The following is a 21,830-nucleotide window of genomic DNA, read 5'->3' on the forward strand; positions in this document are numbered from 1 at the left end:
CGTAACGAGGGAGAATCTGTTTTTAAACTATCCCTTATGGTTCACACATATGTCATTGAAAAATAACTTCTATAGGAAAAAGCCAGCCCTTTAGCCTGGTTGTTAGTGGATTATTTGATTTGGATGGAGAGAGGAAAGTTGGAACGGTGTGATCCGCCCTTGGTAAGGTGGTGACATCAGGAGATGAAGTTGGATGGGGGAAATGCGGCACTAAATGAAACGGTAAAGAAAATAGGCAACTTGAGTATGTGGTCAGGTCTGCGCGACCACGAGAAGAAATGCGAAGGCTGGGCAGCCTTTGGCGGCCTCGTGGGCTCTAATTTGGGTTTACGTGGAGTTTTCGGAGCCCCGCACGCCTCCCTTCCAGGCTGCATCTCCTCTCCCAGGAAAACGCTGCAGTTTCCTCGCGCCGCATGAGAAACGCAGCCTGGATAAAAGGGCGCTGCCCGGAGCTGACCCTCAGACCGCGGACGGGGACAGCAGCCAGGCCACGGGGCTGCTCGGGCCGTGCGCCTTGAGCCCTGCTGCAATGGGGGACCTTCGGGTGGTGACAACTGGGACCTGGAGAGTGGTGGCACTGGCTGGGGAGAGCCGGACTGCCCTGGGCTACCTGGGGCTCGGAGAGCAGCGCAGGACAGGGGGAAATGGGGACTTGGGTTTCTTCCAGCGATTCCTAATGAACGCGATGAGGAAAATGGAGAAAATCGCTTTTTTGAGCCTGTTCTGTGGAGCGCAGGATATTGAGCGTATGCTTCAGAAAGGCAGTGTTATTTGGAATACACCGGACGCGAAATGAGGGTGTTATTTCAAAATTGCTCATTGTTTCATCTTCTCCTCTCTCCCTCTCAGCTTTATTAACTGCTGGTTAAAGGGCCGCAGATCATGACAGACAATGACATCCATTCATTTTGTCCTATTCATTTCTCAGAGGCCTGGGCTGGGCTTTCATGCTTTTCTTTCTTTTTTTTTTCTTTTTTTTTTCTTTTTTTTTTTAATTTCCTCGCTGGACAGTGGAAGGTCAGGCTGACACCGTCCTCCCCCTATGGAAATGCCTCCCACGACGTGCAGGCTATCAGTTAATGCAGCTTTCCGAGCCTGAACGTGGGGTTTGTGGGATGCTGCCCGTGGGGCTGCTGTCCCGGCAATGCCGCCCTGTGCTGGTCCCCTCACCCCGGCCTCGGGGCACCCCATGGAGGGCGACGGTGTGGGTGGGAGCTGCTGCCCGCTCCCCCCCTGCACCGCAGGCAGAGGAGGGAAAAACATCTTGCTGCTTTTTTTACCGCAACCGCTGATGTGAAGCCAAATTTTGCCTGGTTCTGGCACCTTGCCGGCTTGTCCCAGCAGTTGGCATGGCTGGTTGGCGGGGTCCGAGCCCCGCCGTCACCCCGCGCGCTTGCGGTGGCTGTCGGGGGGCGTATCACCTCGTCACACCACCCCATGGTTTTATCCTTGCGTGAAAACTTCTTTCCTTGACAGTCAAGAGGAGGCTGAGGTCGCAAAAGCCCACTGCCAGGCGCCTCCCGGGTCGCCCTGCTTATGCATAGCCGTGGAAGCAAACTTTTTGAGCAATAGTAAGAGATTTTTTTTTATTTTTTTTTTTACTAGTCTAATTTGCTGCTTGCAAGTGTTCAGAAGCATAATCTGACTTGATGCTTCAATTAGGGAACAAAACCACACCGTGTGAATAGACCTGAGCCAAATCAGCTCCTATTGGAAAACAATGGGAAGGAATTGCGGGAAAAACTGCTGCTGTGGAGTTATTCCCACTCGTTATTTTGCGAATGCTTTGGAATAGACAATAACTTAAAGAAAAGGAAAAAAGAAAACGGTGTTTAAATTCTGGATAGATATCTGATAGACAGCTTTTGGGGTTTTGAATAACCTGTTGCTATGAAGTCGCTCTCAGCGGTATTAATATTGTAAACGGATGGTGGGTGCATCTATTAAACAATACCTGTGAACTCAGCGGAACAATTTTTGAGCAGTTTTTAAAGCGTTTCAAAGCTGTCCTATGGATTCACTCCATTCCTGGCCAAGCGTTTGTCATCTGGAGGGGGGAAAACACCCAGCAGTCATATAGTGGCCGTGCCATAAAGGTTGTATTTGGGCTAGATGTAAAGACAGCGACAGCAGGGCGCGTGGTGATTGCGGAGCCTCTATTTTTAGGGATCAATGCTGTAATTTGCGTGGAGCATGACATAAATGCTGATTTTTAAGTTACCAAATGAAGAGTTTGAAGGCAGAAATCACAGAGTGGCAAGCTGCTGTGTGGTCACGTAGGAAAAAAATAACTCAGGGTTTGATCCTAGCGTGTTTGCTGGAGAGCCAGTAGTGATTACATGGCTCTTGTGCGGACGGATAAGCCACTCTTGGAGTAAAGGCTCATCCGAGGTTGCCTGGGTGGCAATGCCAGCCTGAATGTGGCCGGCCTCTGATGACAGGTAGCAACAAGCCCTCGGGCTGTGCCGTGTCCCGGGCTGCTCCTCCGAGAGCTGCCAGGGGAGTTGGCTAGCCGAGACCTGGAGATGCTTGGTTTTCTCCTCCGTTCTTCTTGGGTCTGGAAAAGTAAGGAGAAGAGGGTGTTTTCCATGTATAGGCAGAAATGCAAGAAGAACTGCTTATTTTGTGGTGCTTCCGCTCATCTTTTTCCAGTTACTGTGGGAATTGGGAATCTCAGAGATGCCTTGAGATCAGTCAGGTCTGGATTCCTTCTAATTTGCGTCTCGTGGTTGCTTGAGCTTTTCTTATGGTAGGAACGTTAAAGAGACGTGTTCTTGTTGTGCGTGCCTATATCTGATCAGATGTGAACTCGCTGCAAAGCCTCCCCTCAGAGAACGAACTTGTACGATGCCTTTCTTTTACCTAGCTGTCTGTTTCCATGACATTTATAGGAGTTTAATTATCCTGAGCCTTTTTCCTCTGTCAAAAGTGATTGAAATCAGCTATCGGATTCAAGAGTTATTGGGATAGACGGACACACCTGTGGCTGCACAAAGAGATCGCACATGGCTTGCTTTCAGGGGAAACCAGCCAAAAAAATGCATGGCTGTCCTAATGAATTCATTAGAGGAGAATGCTTCCTCATGTGTTAGTTCAAACCTTCAAATTAAATAACTCTCAATGTGGTTTCGGGTATACACAAGAGATGAAGATTTAGTTGCTAGCGGTTGTAATTACGGAGGTGACCAGAAGGTTGGGTTGTTTCTTCAGTGAAGGTGTTTCCCTCTAGCGTACCTGCTACACACGCAACATTTTTCCTCTAGGAATATTTCCTCTCGGTAGGATCCTTGGAGGGAGAGACCCAGTTCTGCTCTAGCTCCTTGTGCTGGCAAAAAGGCAAGAACCAGTTCTGCCTCGCTGAGTGGAGGCAACGTTTAAGATCCCCCACGAGGAGCATGTGTACAGATCAGGTCTGCTAAGGACCTACACCAGCTCCGACCTTAACATCTCACACATTCCCTAAGGAGACGGGGCAAGTGTGCCAAGTCCTTCTGCCAAGCTGGCCCTGCACGCAGAGTCTAAACCCGCTTTTCTCTCATTCCAGCCCTTCTCAGAACTGGGTTTCCTATTTTTCAGTCAAAACTGGAGAGGGGAAAAGAGAGTCAGACTATTTACCGTGTTCATGGGAGTTTCGGAGCAGCCAAAGAAAACCGAGTCACTTTGGAAGGGTTCTCTGCAGTCGGGTTTTCTACACCCCCCCCCCTTTTTTTTTTTTATCCACTCTTCCCCTGAAATAGAAGGAACACCTTTGCCCAGCCAGCAAGTCAAAAATGAGCCAGCAAAGGAGTTATTTCTTCCAGTCAAGCCCGGTTAGTAGCACGGTCTAGATAGACCCCGTCGCAAAACTTCCACCCCGGAGCTGTGAGAACCTCTGGGGCCTTTGGTGACTCAGTCCCAGCGAGCCACGGACTCCAGCTCCTGTCCCGTTTTCTGTCCTTGGGGAAGGGGTTACTGCAGGAGATCTGTGACTGGTTTCTCAGAGAGGAGCGTCAGCTGAGGATGGTTCCCAGCTGGCCAGGAGAGCCGCAGCCGCCTGCTCCTTGTAGATGGATGCAGTTCATCCTCCAGCCCTGAGCTCCCCCTGGAGCTGGTGTTCACCAGCTGAGGGTTTGGGCTTCTTGCACTGCTGGGGCTGAGATCGGGGCACTGGCGGGTACCAGGAGCAGGTTGTGGTTCGGCATTGCATCTGCTGCAAGTGATGGGAATCCCCAAAGATTGTTCGGGCTTGGCTTGGGTGGCTGGTGAAGGGGGGGTCAATGGCACGTGCTCAGCTGGCCTCACGCTGGCCTGGGTCAGCCCTTCGGAGGGGCTCAGGGCTGGTGGAGAGCACTGGTGTCCTCCAAAGGGCTGGCTGGGACAGGGAGCCTGTCCTCGGCTGCAGGTTGCGTCTTGGTAAGATGAGTGCCTGCGGTGTGGGCGCGGGAGGCTGCGCCGGCCGGGTCAGGGCCCGTCCCCGCGGACGTGGCGTGCGGTCGGTGCTCCAGCGGGAGCCGCGGGCTGGGCTCCGGAGGCGATGGCCAGGCGCCGTGCAAACACCCGGCCAGCGCTGCGTTTGACACGTGCCAGTGTTCGCGGGAAGAGCCTGGGGATAAGGATTGAGCCCTGGCTTCGGGAAAGCCGCCGGGGAGGTGTGAGGCTTTAGCAGGGTGCGTGCCCCACGCCAGAAGTCGTTAGGAAGTCAGTCTTTCGAAAGTACCCAAATCTGCATGCTTTCCTCCTCTGTCGGTGGAGGAGCTCATTTAAGGCAGCAGTGCTCAACGGCTGCAGCAATGGATGCCACGCTTAAAATTACATGTGCTTAGGTACGTGGCATAGATGTGCAAAACACTGTGCGCACTGCGCCACAAAGCAGAGCTGAGAGAAGCACGCGGGTGGCGCGCAGAGGGGCTGCCGGGACGGTCACTCATGTCACAAGTTTTCCAGTACTCTGGAAAACTATCACGTTCCTGGGTAATAATTGAAGACCGTATGCTAATATGTCTGTACAGAGCGGTGGATCTGTACAGAGGTATGCAACCTCAGGTCTGGTGTTTCTGAAATTTTGGAACCCTTGCAGCTTTAATTTTTCATAATTGTGTACATGTGCGCGCAGGCAGCTTGGTTTTTAAAAGAAAAAACTGCAAAATCGGCTTCAGCCATGTGATCTCACATTGGCGTCTCTCAAGTTTGTCCGCAAGGACAGGACACACGTGTATGGGGGCCTGCATGCATGTGCGCATATGTGTGCATACATGAAAGATCTATTATGGATAACCTAACACGCAGCTGCTACTTTAGAGAGAAAATATTTACTTCAATGTGATGAAATTTGAACTAGAAGTCATGCAGTTTAATGAAAACGTGTGGTTTGGATTCCTTGTTCTTCGCATGTGTTTCTAATCTGCTAGGGGGGTTCAGACCATCTGCCCAGAACATACAATTTAAAAAAAAAAAAAAAAAGTTTAAAAATTCTCACTTTGCAGATATAAAAACTGTCTTTACAATAGGAAAATGAAATTTGAGAGTAATGTCCTCTCTTTATTGGGGTGGAGAGAGGTGGGACTGTCAGGGGTTTCTTCTTTTCTTTTTTTTTTGCCTTTAAAAACCCGAACTGTGTGCTATTATTTTTCCCCTCTTTGCAATAGAGCTGCAGAAACCTCTCATATTATTTTTGCCTGTGTTACCAAAGTGCTTGGCCGGGCTCTAGAGAAGGAGGGAATATAAGGCAGCCTTTTGTCCCACCCGTCCATGCAGCCCCTTTCCCTGTCCGTCTGTCCTTCCAGGCTGGGGCTGCAGCGTAGGAGAAGCCGTTCAATCGCAGCCCACTTTCCGTGCCCATAACTCAGTGTTTCACACCCAAAAATCCTAGCAGATAAATTGCGGTTTGTTTGACAGACATAAATATACAAAAACAGCCAGCGGAGCTGAGCCGTCTGAGCGTGACGCGTGTCGATTCAAGGCTATCTGTCTCTTTGGGTGTTTTTAGCAGGTCGTTGTATTTGCTTTATTTTTTTTAAGGCATTTTGGCTGCCTTTCCCTTTCCTGCAGTCCCTGCTGCTTGGCTGCTGCTTTGCCCTGGGTGTACCTCGCCGCCCCATCGAGAGAGTTCCCCTGTTTGTGCTCGCTCGGAAGAGGAGGAGCGCGGAGAGAGGGAGAGCAGAGCGCTGGCCCCGGGGACGGCAGCAGGTTTAGGAGGGAGCTGGGTTAGCGGGGGAGCAGAGCTCGCAGTGGAAAGGCAAATCAAAGCTCGCAAATCCTCTCTTCCAAAGGACTGCGGCGCACGATGGTGATTCCACCCCCTTTGCGGCGGCTGATGTAAGGCCGCCCGCCCGGAGCTGTGAGGATAAACAGAAGCTGAGGAGTCATTTCTCCTCTGGGTGGGTCCTGCTCCCTTGTGCAATTAGCTGCGACTTTATTAAAAGCCCTTGTCCGCTTTGCAGTGCAGTCTGCGGAGCACGCAGCCCATGTCTGGTAGTTTGCAGCACCAGACATGAGTCAAGGGAAAGCTGGACGCGTCCCCCGGTACGTGCGTGGGACGGATGCTGCCTCCTGCTCTGCCCTGCCTGACCCGGGATGCTCCTGCGGGAGCCTCTTGGCCGCCGTTGGAAGGGGAAGAGATTCAAACCACAGTCCAGTTTCTGCTGTGTTGGCCACGTCTACTTTCAGATTATTTTTTTTTTTTCCCTAGCTTAAAATTTTCCCATTTGCTGGAGAAACTCCCCCCTTGCCACCAGCGAGGTGCAGCCCGGCGCTGCAGGTCCTGCCCCGCGGGTGCCCCGGCCGGAGGAGGGCTGCGTGGGGCAGAGCTGCCGAGGGACCCTGGGCTGTCCCCGCAGGGCCTTCTCCAGCCCTGAAACAAAACTCCTGGAGAAACGCGTTGCTACGATAGCCTTGCAGTAAATAGGGTCATAGGATCACAGAATTGCTGAGGTTGGAAGGGACCTTTAAGACCATCAAGTCCAACCATTACCCCACCCTGACAAAACCACTTCCAAACCGTGGCCCCGAGTACCACGTCTGCCCTTTTTTTAAACACCTCCAGGGATGGCGAATCCACCCCCTCCCTGGGCAGCCTATTCCGATGTTTGATAACCCTTTCCGTGAAAAAATATTTCCTAATATCCAATCTAAACCTCCCCTGGCATAACTTGAACCCGTTTCCTCTCGTCCCATCACTCGTCACGGGGGGAAGAGGTCAGCCCCCACCTCTCTGCCCCCTCCTGCAGGGAGCTGTAGGGAGTGAGAAGGTCTCCCCTCAGCCTCCTCTTCTCCAGGCTGAGCACCCCCACTTCCCTCAGCCGCTCCTCATCAGACGTGTCCTCCAGACCCCTCACCAGCTTCGTTGCCCTTCTCTGGACACACTGCAGCACCTCAATGTCCTTCTTGTGGTGAGGGGCCCAAAACTGAACACAGCACTCGAGGTGGGGCCTCACCAGTGCCGAGTACAGGGGGATGGTCACTGCCCCAGTCCTGCTCACCACCACACCAATACTTTATAGATCTGGTGCTTTCTGCGCTTCTGCCAACGCCACCTGCTTTCCGAGCTGCCTCTTTCTTAAGGATTGTTTTTCCTGTGTCCCCTAAGTTCCTGGATCTTAATTAAATGACAGGTTGCTAATTTGCCTTGTCTGGGGTTCTTTCCCACCCATTTGGTAAATTTTCGAACAAAAACTGTCCTCCAAGGTCTAGGCATCGGCTTTTAGCTGGGAAAGACACGTCGCCCATTGGAAGCAATGCTCGTTTATGGCTCACCGTGGGAGCCACGGGGTCACAAACAGTGGGACGCGCACGTAACGCTTCATCCGAGCACTGGGCCCCCCTTCAGCCAGCCGGGGTCAAGGTCGAATAAGGTGAAGTACAATTGCCTCAAAGCATAAAGCGGCCCCAGAGCTTTTGGGGATCTTTAAACTGGGTGATTAGATTGTCCCTTCTGAAAGGATGGAGGCTTCAATTAGGCAGAGTGCCTGGGGCTGGACCAGCCTTGGCAGCGGAGGGAGGGGGAGCTGGTGCAGGGAGGATGGGACCGGGTGGTCCCGGTGGCGAGTCTGGAGCTTGGCTTGGGCTCTTGCCCCATCATTAAATGGACATTTGAGCTTGGTCAGGCTTTTTCATCTTGTCCCTTTTCTGTTCTCTTCGGGGTATTGCCAGTCCCTCCAGGAGCAGCTCTGGGGACAGGGTGCGATGGTCAAGTGGAGCAGCAGAGGAGAGGGCGGCTGTGGGGATGGGACACGGGACTGGAGAGAGCAAAGGGGCTCTGGGCTGCCAGGATTTGGTGAGGATTCCAGGGAAAGTAGCAGGAAGATGTCAGCGATGATTAATGGGTTTGACAAACTCAGCCATTTGGAAAGGCAAGAAAATCTTTCACCCGTTGAGGACAGGAAAGCGGAATGGTGGACGGGTCCGTCCGCTGCCTGTAAAGCGCTGTTGTGTGAATAATCCATACTGCTGATGAACACTGCGTGTGTTGGCTTTGGGAATTAGCTCTGCATTGTCACTTAAACAGAAAAGGACTTTGGCATAAGCTCCGGCTTCACGCTTGCTGCGGCAAGCGCAGAGGGTGCTCGGTGGGAGCGTTTCCCTTAGGGTAGGGCGTTACTGACATGGCGCGGTTGTCGGGGCTGGGGGGAGAATTAGCCACCTGGAAATGAACCTCGTATTAGTATCTCCTGCTCTGCTAATGACTTGAGTCCTTGACTGGTATTTGGGTATTGGCAGAGCGACAGCTTCTTCAGGAGAGCTTTCCAGAATTAGCAAAACCATCTGGCTTTTGTTCTCCTCTTAGAGAATCGCTCGTCCTTCCCTTCCAGTAAGGAGTCCTTGCTGAACTGCTCACAATTTGTAGAGTGATATTACGCCGACAGCCCTGCAGCGTGCTGCGGTCTCCGCGAGCACGTAGGAAATACAGCCCTTTGCTCTGGAAAGCCGCTTCTCTAAGAAACAGCCACGGGGCGGCTGCGGATCCAGCGGTTATGGATGGTGGAAGCACCACGTGGCATTGCCCCACCACATTTCCATCCATCGGAGCAGCGCCGGGCGCCGAGGACAGCTCGGAGCGGAGGGTGGCAGGGTTTGGGGAAGACATGTAGAGGAGGGGACCGCTCTTCCCTGCCCCGCTCCCTCAAAGCCAGGGCTAACAGCAAGTTAATGGGTCCTCGCGTGACAGGAAATTGGGTTCCTCCCCGGGATTATAAAATATAAAGGTTGAAAATTACTGGGGAGGTTAATTGCCTTTGAGCCAAAGGGCTTATTTTCTTCTTGTTGCTGTGGTCAGGGGAAGAGGCGTGTGGGTTGTCCGAATAATTACTGTAGTTTGCGTTCTGTGAGTTTAATATCAGAAAAGCTAACAGCTTCGCTTTGGGGTGGGGGTGCAGGACCAGCTGACGTGTCGCGAGAGCGGGGTCTCTGAGGGTACCTCCTCTTCCAGATCGAGATGCGGCAAGAGGGAGAAACTACTCTCAGCCCTTAAGAGAGGTTTTTCCTTGAAGCCATACTTGGTTCTAGCGAAACGTCTATCCCTTTTCTGCGTAACTAAACTTGTTTTTTCTAAAGAGGGCTCAGAAGAGGCTCCCGTCTGAGTGCCAAAAGGCAGAGGGAGCCATTCTTGTGGCGGCCGGAGCCCGGGAGGGGAAATAGCAGAGGTCTCTCAGCAGAGCTGCCCCGTCCGTTTCTGCAGCCCCTCTGTGCAGGATGGGGAAGCAAACATCATCCGGGTTGGATTTATCCAAACCACCAAGTATTTGTAGCTGACTCATGCTGGCATGCGAGTCAAGCCTTTTTTTTTTTTCCCCCCACCAGACCTTCAATTACTGCCTTCCCATGTCATAGCGCAAAAATTTTGGAAGCCTCAAGGGATGCCTTTTGGGTGCCAGTTGCTCCATGTGTTGAGCTCGCTCCTGCCCGTGGCTGGCCAGCGAGAGGGGTTCAGGACACAGGTCCACAGGGGCCGGTGGGGGTGACAAGGCTTCATCTCACCCTTTGGCTGTGATTTTTGCTTCTTTTCTGGAGCAGCTGCATTTCAACGAGGGACTCTGGGGTGATGTCGGTGCAACAAAGGATGCACCGATGCTCTGAGCGGTTGTCATCCCTTTGACTTGGGGTCTCACTGCACTGGCAGAACCTGGGGCACGGTGAGCTCCGGGTCACCCCTCGCTTCCCTTCTTTGCTGACTTCTCCGATACCACTCTTCCTCCAACCTGTGCAGACCCGGAGCTGCTTGGAGCCCTGGAGCAGGGCAGCCGCCGTGTCCTTAGAGAGCCTCCATCCACAGGCAAGTGCTGGTGATGGGTTTTATCAAGTGGAACATCTGCGGGCTGGCAGGCTGTCTCCCAGACAGGCATTAGGTTTTTTTGGAAGCTTGCTGGTGGCTGGGATCTCTGAGCTTCCACTTCGTCATAGAGCCGCGTTGAACCTCTGCCGCTCTTAAGCCACCCGACTGGGTCTGCATTTATGGAACCAGGGAGCTTGTCGTAATAAAACGCAGCAACATCCCAATTGCTTCCAATAATTTTTAAGATTTTTGTGCGTGTCTGTTGCAATTGTACATCCTGGGCCTGTGATTACCCAATTTAAATGTAGGAGTTTAAAAAAGCACATCAAGCGGTATTTATTCTTATGGACGTTAAGAGTCTCTAAGACTTCTGGGGCAACGCGCTAAAACAACAGTCCAGTTAATTATCAGTGCGTTGCAGTGAGAGCCCTGAAGAATCCCAGTATTTATGGAGCGGCTGCCGATGCCAGATGAAGTCACTGCGATTATCCTCGCCAGCTGTTTGTTTTGTTGAACCACAGCGATTTCTCCAAGTTACTGAAGTTGATGTCATTGGAAGTGATGTGACATTTTTGCACACATATAGAATAAGTGTTAAAAAATGCTCCAGAAGAGCTTTTCCAGTCTTGTCTGGGAGCAGGCTGGGGAGTTGAATTAAACTGGCTTGATGGAACTTAATCCATAAAGCAAATGAGTCATCAGGCATAAATGGCTTTACCATAAATGTCAGGCAGATTCTTACTGGTCATGACAGTTAGCGCTTACATCTGTTTGGAGCAAATAAAAGCCTCGCAATTCACAATCATCTTCATAAATGTGCTGTCCTGCCTCTTCCTCTTCACGGGAAGCTCTAGGAATAAAGGTCAAAAAGTGATTTATTTCCCTTTTTAAAAACTAGCTCTTCTGATGGATGAAATACCGGTTATTTTCAGACAAAGATTGACCTTTTTTTTTCTCCATCTCAAATTTTTGTCGAACCGGGAAAGCGCAACTGTGCTTTGCCTCTGCATACTAAGAAGGATCTCACTTACTGGAGCACTTTCTTGAGCCCTGTGTGCCCAGATGCGCCCCCTTCACGTGCCGGGAGAGGACTTTGTCCCACCATGTGCATGGGTGCCTGGGGCTGCAGGGCACTGTGCTGCTGACTTCGAAGTGATACCGGTGCATTACTGACTTGCTCCTGACTTAGATACCTCTTTACTTGAAATTAAATCTTAAAAACTTAAATGACTTGGCTGGCAAAGTCTTTAATCCACTCTCTTAGAGCAATTGTAAGTTCTCTCTCTTACAAAGGCTTCATGGAAAATCCGTTACTGGTGCGTGTGTGTGGAGGGGGGTGGAAATTAATGGTATCTTCGTTATCGCTGCTCTTGCTGACAAAAGCAGATGCTGACATAGGAAGGCAGAGAGGCTTTTGGGCGCTTTGTGTAACCATAACAGCGAAACAAATAGACACTTGAGCGAGGAAAGGGAGCAGAGCCGGCCGCTGCCTTTGTCAGCCCGCGCCGGGGCTGGGGGCAGCTATCTCTTGGGGAAATTTATTAGCGGCAACACACTTGAGAAGACACAAAAGGCTTGCGAACCTCCCAGCACGGCTTGCTCTATTTAAAGTCGGCTTTTTAAATCAAAGAAATGGGGCTCTTGACAGCAGAGCTTTGTGCATCTTTTGTGAAGTTCAGATAGTGGGGCTTTTTATTACAGGCTAAATTAGCCCATTTTATTGTTTTGCACTGAGGGATGAGGTCAGTTGACTGGGAATCTCGCTAACAAGGTTTTACTCCTCGTCTGCTTTTCACAAGTGTTAACATGGGGTATCCACCAGCGCCGTGCACTTGCTGTTAATGGAACAAAGATGAATGGCCTAGCAACCCCGTGAGCTCTCCTCCTTCCCCCGCCACGGAGCTGCTCAACCCACGTCAGTGTACTTGAGCTCAGATGCTCCCTGGGGTGCTCCTTCCTCCAAAATCGTGTGCGTTGGTTTTCCTCCTGATGTTGCACGCTTGCACGCTGCTGCTGGAAGAACAAGGAAAGGCTGCACTTTGAAGGGCAGGGTGATCGATTGGGTTTGAAAAGGAAACGGGAAAGCGGTAGGCGGGTTGAATGATGCCCATGAAGCATGGTGAGCTCTGAAGGAGCTGTCTGATGCAGCTCATGCTTTTTCCTGGCACCCTTCGTGTACCAAATTCATTCAGTTACGTGCTGGTTTTCTTAGGTTCTCAACCCAGAACTGGCAGGAAACTTCCCTTGTTCATCCTTCCCCAGTCACTCAGCGGCAGCTGCCGGGCCAACTCCATCCCTTCCCGTGTTGAGCGAGGTTGGGGATTCTGCTGTGGCCCCATCACTTGAGCCTGTGGCTCCTGGGACTTGCAGGTGACGTCCTTCCACGTACTCAGAGGAGCTGTCAGTGCCTTGAGCCACCAGCCCCGGAGGATGCTCAGCTCCTGTCGTGCTGCCGGGAAGCAGGGGGGGAGCGAGCCAGGGTTCCTCCCCGCGCGTAGCTCAGGAGCTGCCATCAGCTGAGACTAAAAGCAAAGTCAGCTTTAGCGAATTCTCTGCTGCTTAACCTTTTGCACCGCGCTTAGCCGACGTGCCTTTCTTTGCTTTATCTGTTCCTCGAGGAAACGCAGTTCTAGTCCTGGTCACTTATAGGATGCAGACTATCAGCTCTCCTTGAGGTGTAAATCCAGCCTTATCAGGAGGAAAAAGCTTTCAGCCTTCCTTCCTTGCCTCCCGGAGACAAGTACCAACTCTGCTTTTGTGGCTGTTTTATTTCAGCTTATCCCAACAGTGCCGGACACTCCCCATAACCCTGTGGAAACTGGGGAGCTTCAACCACCAGCTGAGAGAAGGGCAGAAATGGTTTAACTCAGCTGTCAGTGAGGGGCAGGAGTGGTTGAGGTCCTGTGCGCAGAAATAGCAGCTGGAAGGATCTTCACATCACCAACTTTAAGCAAATTGCCTCGGCCAGTTTGGGCATCCTCTGCTGGAGGGAGCTCCAAAGGGGCAGCTGGCTTCGTCGCTCTGAACTGCCTCTGGAGACAGGGATGATGTTATGTGGTGTGGGTAAGCCGTAACCCCCCCCAGCCCCGTCAAGTCTCTGCTCGGGGCTGGGCCGTGTCCTCTGGGTGATGCCACCGCCGAGTTCCCCATGTATTGTCAGGTGGTGGCCAGAGCTGGCTGAAGATGGAAAATGTTCTGTGAGATCAAAACTTGGCGTTTTCTGTTTTCCCAATATTGCATCCCCGGTTTTGGTGGTTACATTGAAAAAGAAAAAGGCAGAATGGTAATGATAGAAGTGCTCTATGGATTTGTGAAAAAAAAAAAAAAAAAAAAAAGGGAAGGGAAGGAAAGACTATTTCTCTTTCTTAAAATAGAAAATTGAAAACCACTTTGCAGACATTTCTGTTAATTTTGTAAAGGTTATTCACAGGAAACAATGACTAATAAGCTTAAACCGATGCTCAACTGTAGGGTAACTTCCATAGCATCTGAGAGGTGCCGAGAGGTTACGGTGAGCCGCTGCAGAGATGGATGCGAAACCCCAGGCAGCCGTGAGCTGCTCCTGCCCCTCGGAGCCAGGCAGGACGAGGCCAGGTCCATGGCGGTCCTTGCCACCTTCTTTCCCTGTGGACCTCTGCCAAAAATGTAAACAGCACTTTGGTGAAGTTGAGGGTATGTGTTCGTGGGAAGCTGAGCTCCCCATGGACCCAGCGGCACCCGTGGCTGCAGCGAGCGCAGCTTGCGTGCACGAAGGCGGATTTGGCCCATAATTTCAAAAATAGCTTTTGGTTTTCCACAGGGATGTTCGCCGCTCTGGCCAGGCTCTGTTCTGAGCTTCTGGTTCCTATTATGTGCCCAAGTCATCCTCCCAGTTTTGCTGTAATGCTCCTTCTTTTTCCCCTGATGCCTTAGCCGTGTTTTTCTATTACTAAATAAGATTTTTTTCCCCCTCTAATTAAAGTATCAGCTCTAATAATCCAAGTAGTAAAATCTTGTCTTATGTAACCGTCTACTAAATAAACTGCTTTTTGGCGTGACGGTGAAGCAGTTGCGGTGGTTCTTTAGGAAACTACAGAGCGATTTCTGCTCTGAGCTTTGGGCTGCGGCTGCGCTGTGCTTCGTTCCCTCTGTAGCGAGTGGTCCGTTGAGCAGCCTGGGTGCCTGATGAGCTTGCTCTGCACCTCGCTTTTTGTAAGTTAACTGCAACCCCCCTCCCTCTTTTCTCTCCTTCTGATTATCTGATGCATTTCTAATCTCTTTCTATGTCTGCCACACTGTTGTGGGTAGAAAATCGAGGTGAGGCAAGATGTAGAAAGGGGGGGTGATGTCTTTTACGAGACCTACTGATGGGGTGGGAAAAGCAGAGAAGTTTTGAGGCCAATAAACAGCTTTTTGGACTGGGCAGGGCAACTCCGGAGCCCTCCAGAGCTGCGTGGGAGCAGGCAGGAAAGGAGTTGTTTTTTTTTTTTATTGTCCACGGGGCGCTGCTGATTTGGGGTGCGTAGAGCTCTCTTCTCCTATTTTTACTGCCCCCGCCTCGCCCAGGGCTGTCGGCGCTGCTGCGTGGTAGGGGTGACCTCTCCGCAGATGCGGTTATCTTTTGGGAAGGTGCATTCGGGACCGGGCGTGAAGCGTGGTGGCTTCACACCTCGCGGAACAGCCCGAGGTAAGCGGCTGCTCGACCCGACCTTGGACACGGCGGGGTTCCGCCCGGCTCCTCTCGGGCGACATGCCTGTGGCAGGGGCATCACCCTGCCCGGTGCTTCGCTTTTCATTTCTTGGTGGTGTTTCATACCCCTTGACCGCAGCCTCGGGCTGGTGGCTCCCCGTGCCCCATCCGTCCCCCTGATGTTCCGTCTTTCCTTCCCCGCAGGGTGACATCCAGCAGCTCCTCATCGTGGCAGACCCCCGAGCAGCCCACGACTACTGCGAGCACTACAGCCCCGACTGCGACACCGCCATCCCCGACTCCCCCCAGTCCCAGGACCCCAACCAGGATGAATACGTAAGTCTCTCGTGGGATGTGGGGGTGCCGGTGGGGCAGCAGCATCCGGCTCCACGTTGCGGTTGCAAACGCGCTGGGCTTCTTCCTCCCGTTCACCGTCGCCGCGACTCATCTGTAAGGGCTGAGACAGAGCTGCTTCTTAGGATTCACAGGTCCTGCTCTTGGGTCTCACCCTTGGGAGTTTCCCTTCCTTTCCACCTTCCTCCCATTTCCAGAGGCTGAAATGAGTATTTGCTTGGAGCTCAGAAACTCGCAGGAGAGACCACCTGAGCCGAGTGGGAAATACCGACCTTCCCTGGCGGGTCAAACCCTGTCCAAAACAGCCGCCTCTTTCGAAATGTCAATTTTTACTGCTGACCTTGTAAAAAGATTAAGCAGTTCTTCTTCAGTATTCTTTGAAACAATGGGTGTTAAAGGGGGGGAAACGTTTTTGCCCGTGTATTTGCCATTTGAATTTCATTTTGGCAGAAATGCTCCCAGCTCATCTGTATAAGCTGCTGGGCTCAATATTTTTTTACGAGAAGTTAGCCTCGGATCTTTTCTTTAGAAAAAGAAAATAAATTTAAAAAAAAGAGACTGATAGAGGATACCTTTTTATTCTTGCTGCTCAATTAGAAATATCTGGGTATGGCTGATTTCCAGAAGAGCATCACCTGAATTTTACACATTTTTAAGGTTTTGGGCTCAGCTCGCAGCAACGGAAGCGTCTGGCATCCTCAGCCGCTCCTCAGCGTCTTGGCTGCTCTCTTGGTCTCATTTGCCGGTCCGGGCGCTCTCTTGCTTTCAGCTGATCTCAGATCTGCGGGCTCCTGTGGGATCCCCGTGAAGCTGTGATGCCATCGGCCCCGCTCCACCTTAGCTTTGGGATCGAATGAAAAGCCAGAGCACCCAAGGAAGCAGGGCTGTGGGGAGCAGAGGGATGCTCACCGGCGAGGCACGGCTTCCCCCCCCGGGGAAGGGCCGTAACTGCTCCGCCAGCGCTTCTGGAGAAACAATAAATAAGTAAAATAAAATAAACCTTCGGTACGGTCAAAATATGTGGTAGCAGGAAAATAAAACTCTTCTTTTGGAGCCAGCAGTTCAACAAGGGCTGGCTTGTCTTTAGGGCCGTGTCGCTCCATGTAAGAATAACTCTTCCACGCGCCGGCGCCTGCTGCCAGTGAGAGCGATGGACTGGCGAAGAAATTTGCCATGCCCGGCTGTAACCAAATGTTTTGTTTGTATTTCATTTTGAAGAATGACTGACGCCTTGTGGAAAATGCTGAAAATATCTTGTTTTCGAAGCCCTTCTGCCTGCGGGCCGCGGGTGGATGGGGAGTCACACGGATGCTATTAGCGCAGTCGGATGAGTGAAAATAGCATCCCCCGGTTCTCAGGGCAGTTGCGTGATTCAAATGTTTTTCTTCCCCCCTCCTTAGAATATCTCAGATTTGTGACCTGGGAGGTCTCAACAATCTGAGGTTAAAAAGTTAATGATTTTTTGTTTTTTTTTCTTGTGTTATCGTGGGCGACTGAGTTGCCGTAGGGTAGATCCATCCTCTCTGATAAGGGAGAATGTGCCACAGGACTGAGAGATGATTGGGAACCTCCTCAAATCACAGCCGTTGCCAAAGCAGCCCCAAGCCGGGCTCTTAGTGAGGGTGTCGCAGAAGCTGATGAACAAGGGGAAGGGAAAGATTTCAGATGGATCTGCATCGCGGTGTGGCCCTGTTGACATGACATCACGTCTAAAAGAGCTGGCAGGAGCGGGCTTGGTTGCTGCCAGCTTATTTTCTGCTTCTTATCTTCTCTTTGCAGTACACCGACGGGGAGGGAGAAGGTGACACCTACTACTACGAGTACCCCTACTATGAAGATGTTGATGAAGCTGTAAAGCCCGAAGCGCCCACCACCAAACCCGGCACTCCCGAAGTGGCGGCTGGAGAGAGACCTGAGACCAAGCAGGTACCGGCGCGGGGGCCTGGCAAAGCTGCGGTTGATAAATGGCACCTTTATAGAGGGGGACGTGGAGGACAATGCGCAATTTTCTTTTTTTTTTTTTTTTTTTTCTCCGATTCTGGTGTTTTATTTCTGCAATAGGACTATCCTGCCCCCACGCCGTCACCTGATGGAGGGGACCCCGGCAAGCAGGAGAAAGGGGATGCTACGGTGGATGACCCCCTCGTGGATGAGTACAACTATGAAACCATTAACGAAGAGTACTTCACGCCTCTCCCCTATGAAGATGTCAACTACAACGAAGAAGTAGACCCCCAGGGCGGCCTCACTGAAAACGCCGTGGAAGCCGAACTCCCCACCAGTACCGTCATCACCTACAACGAGACCGATGTAATTTTAATGAATGTTTTTTCCTTTCACTGTGTTTTTTATTAAATCTGCTGTTTCATAGCCCTGAGAGCAAAGGAGATGTGATCATCCATATGATAAATCTGTAAGTGGTTTGGGCAGCTGTTGGAAGACAAAGTTTCTTCTGAAAATAATTTCACTCCAGATATTTCAGGGTGTGGTACATAGATATTTAGAATTTGGTTAAGGATTATTCCCCTGGAAAAATCTGTTCATATTGACATCTGCATTTCCCTGCGTGAAGTGCTCATCTGACAAAATGAAAAATGAAGGTTGGTTTTAAAATCTAAGTAAAAGCATTTTATTTCAAAGCTATTAACATAAAACCTTAAAATGTTGATGTGATGGAGAACATCAATGTTTTTCATTTTGTCGTTCCCACTGAATAGCATCTTTATGTTTTTCAGATTGTAATTTTTTAAAAAATATATCAGTGCTGGGACAAACCCTCGGTTTCGAACTACTGCCTTCACCCGGAGAGAGCCCCTCCGTTTTGTGCACAGATCTGCTCAGAGATGAGATCAGTCCGGATCCCACAGCTGACGTTTCTGTTGGAGCGATTACATTTTTAGTTACCCACACTTTAATATGCTTCAACTCTGAAATATGTTGCACTTGAGACTCTTCTATCCTTAAGACTTGCCCAGTTCTTGCCTTTTATATTGGTGCTCAAATAGATGAACGTTGGTCTCATCTTTAGATGAGACTGAGATAAATTTTCGTGCAGCTGCAGGAAATAACTTCACTAGACGAGACAAATTCCTCGTTATCCAGGAGCATCAGCCGGGGGAGTCGATGGCGGAATAATGTTTCCTGGGAGGTAGGATGGGACTTGGCAGAGTTTTGTGGTTCCTCCTCAAACGCAGAAGAGTGAGTTAGTTATGGGGCTGTCAAAACTCGAGGCTTCCTGGGGGCGCTGGAGGGTGGGAGAAGAGACAGCAAAAGTTGGCCAACGTATTTGGAGTTGGACCTGGAAGCTTGAATGAAAAGGCGTTAGGGGAAGTGTCGGAGCAAAGAGCCGAGGGGCTGAGCGAGGCGGGAGGGCAGCCAGCCGCCCCCAGGGCTGGTGGTGCGGCGGGGAGCCACTCCGGCCAACTGGGGATAAAAACAATGCAGTGGAGGAGGAGGTTGAGCCGCCCAAAATGATACGCAGAGAGAAACAGAAAAGGCTCCGGCGTTTCGAGGAAGCGAGCGCCAACCTGAGGGAACCCGTGGATGGGAATCTCTTCTGTTTCCTGACAAGGAGCCAGAAATCTTTGGCCAAGCTTGAACTTTCTAATAGAGAGGAATTAAAGATAGCATAGCGTCACCTCAAAAAAAAAAAAAAAATGGAAGAGGAAATAAGAGGCTCAAGGGCCACTTTAGTTGTTGGGAAAAGGAAATAGAAGAGGAGGAAAGTTCAGGTAGGGAAACACATGGCAAATCTTTCCTCTGTGGGAGCTGAGCCGGCTCTCAGCAAAGCTGCTCGCGGGGAGAGCGAGCAAACCCTCCGCCTCCAGCAGCTCCAAAAGAGACAGCTTTTGGCTGAGGAGGGCTGTGGGACTGCTCCCGGGCTGGGAGGTTCCTCCCGTGCGTCTTTCAGCTGATGAGCAGAGATAAAGGACACGACTTGCCCCACGACTTGCCCGGCTGGAGGAGCTTCCCGGGCACCGAGGCGAAGGCTAACGCAGAGGGACTTGGGGAAGAGTCCCAAAAAGTGCCAGCCTGAGGGACAAACACCCTGGAGGGTACGGGTTTGAGCTTTACACCTGGGAGCAGGAGCTGAGGGCCCTGCCTGCCGCCACGAACTCCCGGGGAAATCGGATCCTTTAATCCAGCAGCAGATCAAGCTGCTTCGTGGGCAGCGGGGAAGTGAGGATCAGGAGCTCCTGTGTGTCATTACTGCCTAATAGCTGTTATTAGAAACAGGGTTTCAGCGGGAGATAGACTGCTAAAGCGGTTGGAGACCTTTATGTCCTCTTAAAAAAATAATAATAAAAAAAATCTTGTAAGTTTTTTTGGCTAGTTTAGGGAAAAAAATAGGACTCATGGTCACACGTAAGTGGCGTTATTTCAATAGGCGCAGGTTGCTGCCGGCAGCCGGGGAAGGCAGTGGGACCCCCATGCTGGTGCCCAGGGATGGGAGCGTGCGGCGCTGGGCTGGGACGTGGGTGTCCCCCGAGCTGCCGGCGGCGCCAGCCCTGGCACTGCTCGCCGTGGGACCTGGCATCAAAGGGGGTAATGTTGGTCCGGTGCAGAAGGGTCATTTTTAGCATCCCTTCGTGGACCTGTTGCAAGAGCAGGCTGCGGATGTGTCCGTCACTGTCCAAGTTCACCCGTTTATGTTTTGGGAAGCCTCTAATTCCTACAATAGCAATTAAAAGGGGATTTAGTTTTACACAAGTAAACTTTGTGGAGCCTGTGTGAGAGGCTTTGGAGGCAGACGTCGTCACGGAACTCTCCTGGGCTTGGGTTTCATTATGGCTAATAACTCCGTGATAAATGCCGGTGCAGCAGTTCCGAGATTTAGTAGGCTGCAATACTCCCGTGGACAAGAGGAGCGGGGGACAGATATATTTCGTTCATTGCCTGCTATTCATCAGGCAGTTTGCTTTACTTGTCCCGGCGCATATACCAGGGCTCCACGTCTGCATTGCTTCTCAGAAGGGAAGACTAAAAGGGGATTTAAATGAAGCTGTTATCAGCAAAGGAGAGTCACAGTATTTTGCACACTGAGTTTTGGACCTCCTCTTTTCTTTGTGGACTGTTTTCTGTTTCAGGCTGTCTAACAGCATTGTTAAGGAGATTATTTTTAGGCTTTTGCTTTGGTTTTTCTCCAAAGCACCTGCAAATCTCAGCACGGAGAACTTTCCTCCTTCTCTGCCCAGTTGTTCAAAATATCATCTTTCCATGCAAATTGACTTGGGGACCTTAATCAAAATATCAAACCAGACATTTTTGACGTTCATTTCAAGAAATGCAATTTGAAAAAAGGCTGCCGTGTTATCCCCAAAAGCTTCATAGCAAGATGAACAGGTTTCAAGGTTTCAAAGTGCAAACCTAGATAAAAGATGTCGAACAGGATAAAAGATGTGTGTGGTAGCGCTAGATCCGTTTGAACGGTACAAGGGAAAAATAACGCTAACCTTCCCAAGCTTTCTAATTAACTGCCAAACTGTAATTTCTGCAAAGGCCAGTTGGTATTTGCAGAGGTAAAAGGAAATGGGGTGGCAGAGCAGTGATTGCCTTAGCGCTAGGCTCATTCTTGCTTTAAAACCTCTGGAATTTAGATGCAGATGCTCGTGCTTATGGGTTCTGAGCAGTTTTGGCACAGAAACGAGGTCTGGAAGTGGTGATGGCATTTAAGTGATTTTGAATCCCTAGTAGTGAGGAGATAATTTCTCCGGGGAGCACTGGAAATAATTCAATTTATGGACCATTTTGGTCATTACCTGGATGGGAAAGAAACAAACAAAAAATAGCAGCAGCACGTGTTCTTCTTCACAGCGCTGCTCAGAGTAACGGATGCCAAGAGGCGGTTGTGCCTGCCAGGCTGCAGAAAGCACCGGGCTGTGGGAGAAGCGAGGAAATGCTGCTGCTTGTCTCGATGTCCTTGCTTGTGCTCCTTCACGTCTGCTGCTGCAAGGAATCAGAAAGGATTCGGGGATTAACGCATCGGATTTGTAAAAAATTCTGCTGCTGCTTTTTGGACAAGCACAATCGCAACTTGGATCCCAGACTAAACAAACAGGAGGTTTTTGTAGAAGCGAACTTGGGTTTTTCCACATTTCCTCCTGTAATCCGATACGCGAAATGACACATTGCGGTTTTGATGTGCATTTTAAATATGCGACTGGATGTGTGAATTTTTACGCTTAATAATCCAATATTGAGGCTGTGAGAGATGAGCGGGGCTTGGAGTTTGAAACTTCCATTCCCTCTTTTTCAGGCCTTTAGAGTTTGTGGGATCCTCCTGAGAGGAGCTGTTGCTTTGTGCTGCGCTTTGTTTTCCTCGCTCAAACTTTTACGCTCACGGTGTTATTTCAGGATTCGACAGAGAAATCGCGGGCAAAGCCAAGGTGTACACTTTGACATAAAGATCCTCCCATCCTTCTTGCCTGCTACTGGAGAAGACCTTTGGAGGTCACTGGAGACCTTAAAATTCCAGAATTTAACTTTTCTTGTGCTTTTTATTTGCAATTATTATTATAAAGCATCCTCACTTTGCAAAAACCCCAGTCTTCCCCTTAGATC

General features: G+C 50.7%; 1 protein-coding gene across 1 annotated transcript in view; it reads left to right on the forward strand.

Moving 5' to 3' along the window:
* The window catches only part of COL5A1 (collagen type V alpha 1 chain), a gene marked incomplete at its 5' end in the record, with an annotated part of 164,155 nt that overhangs the window by 58,186 nt on the left and 84,139 nt on the right, over window positions 1-21,830 (forward strand). The window contains 3 exons of the mRNA XM_082492532.1: window positions 15,120-15,251; window positions 17,049-17,195; window positions 17,331-17,579. Of these exons, the coding sequence (XP_082348658.1) occupies window positions 15,120-15,251; window positions 17,049-17,195; window positions 17,331-17,579 (528 nt within the window). The remainder of the gene's footprint in view (window positions 1-15,119; window positions 15,252-17,048; window positions 17,196-17,330; window positions 17,580-21,830) is intronic.

The sequence above is a fragment of the Vanellus vanellus genome, assembly GCF_965231255.1.
Source record: "Vanellus vanellus genome assembly, chromosome: 18".
Taxonomy (NCBI): Eukaryota; Metazoa; Chordata; class Aves; order Charadriiformes; family Charadriidae; genus Vanellus; species Vanellus vanellus.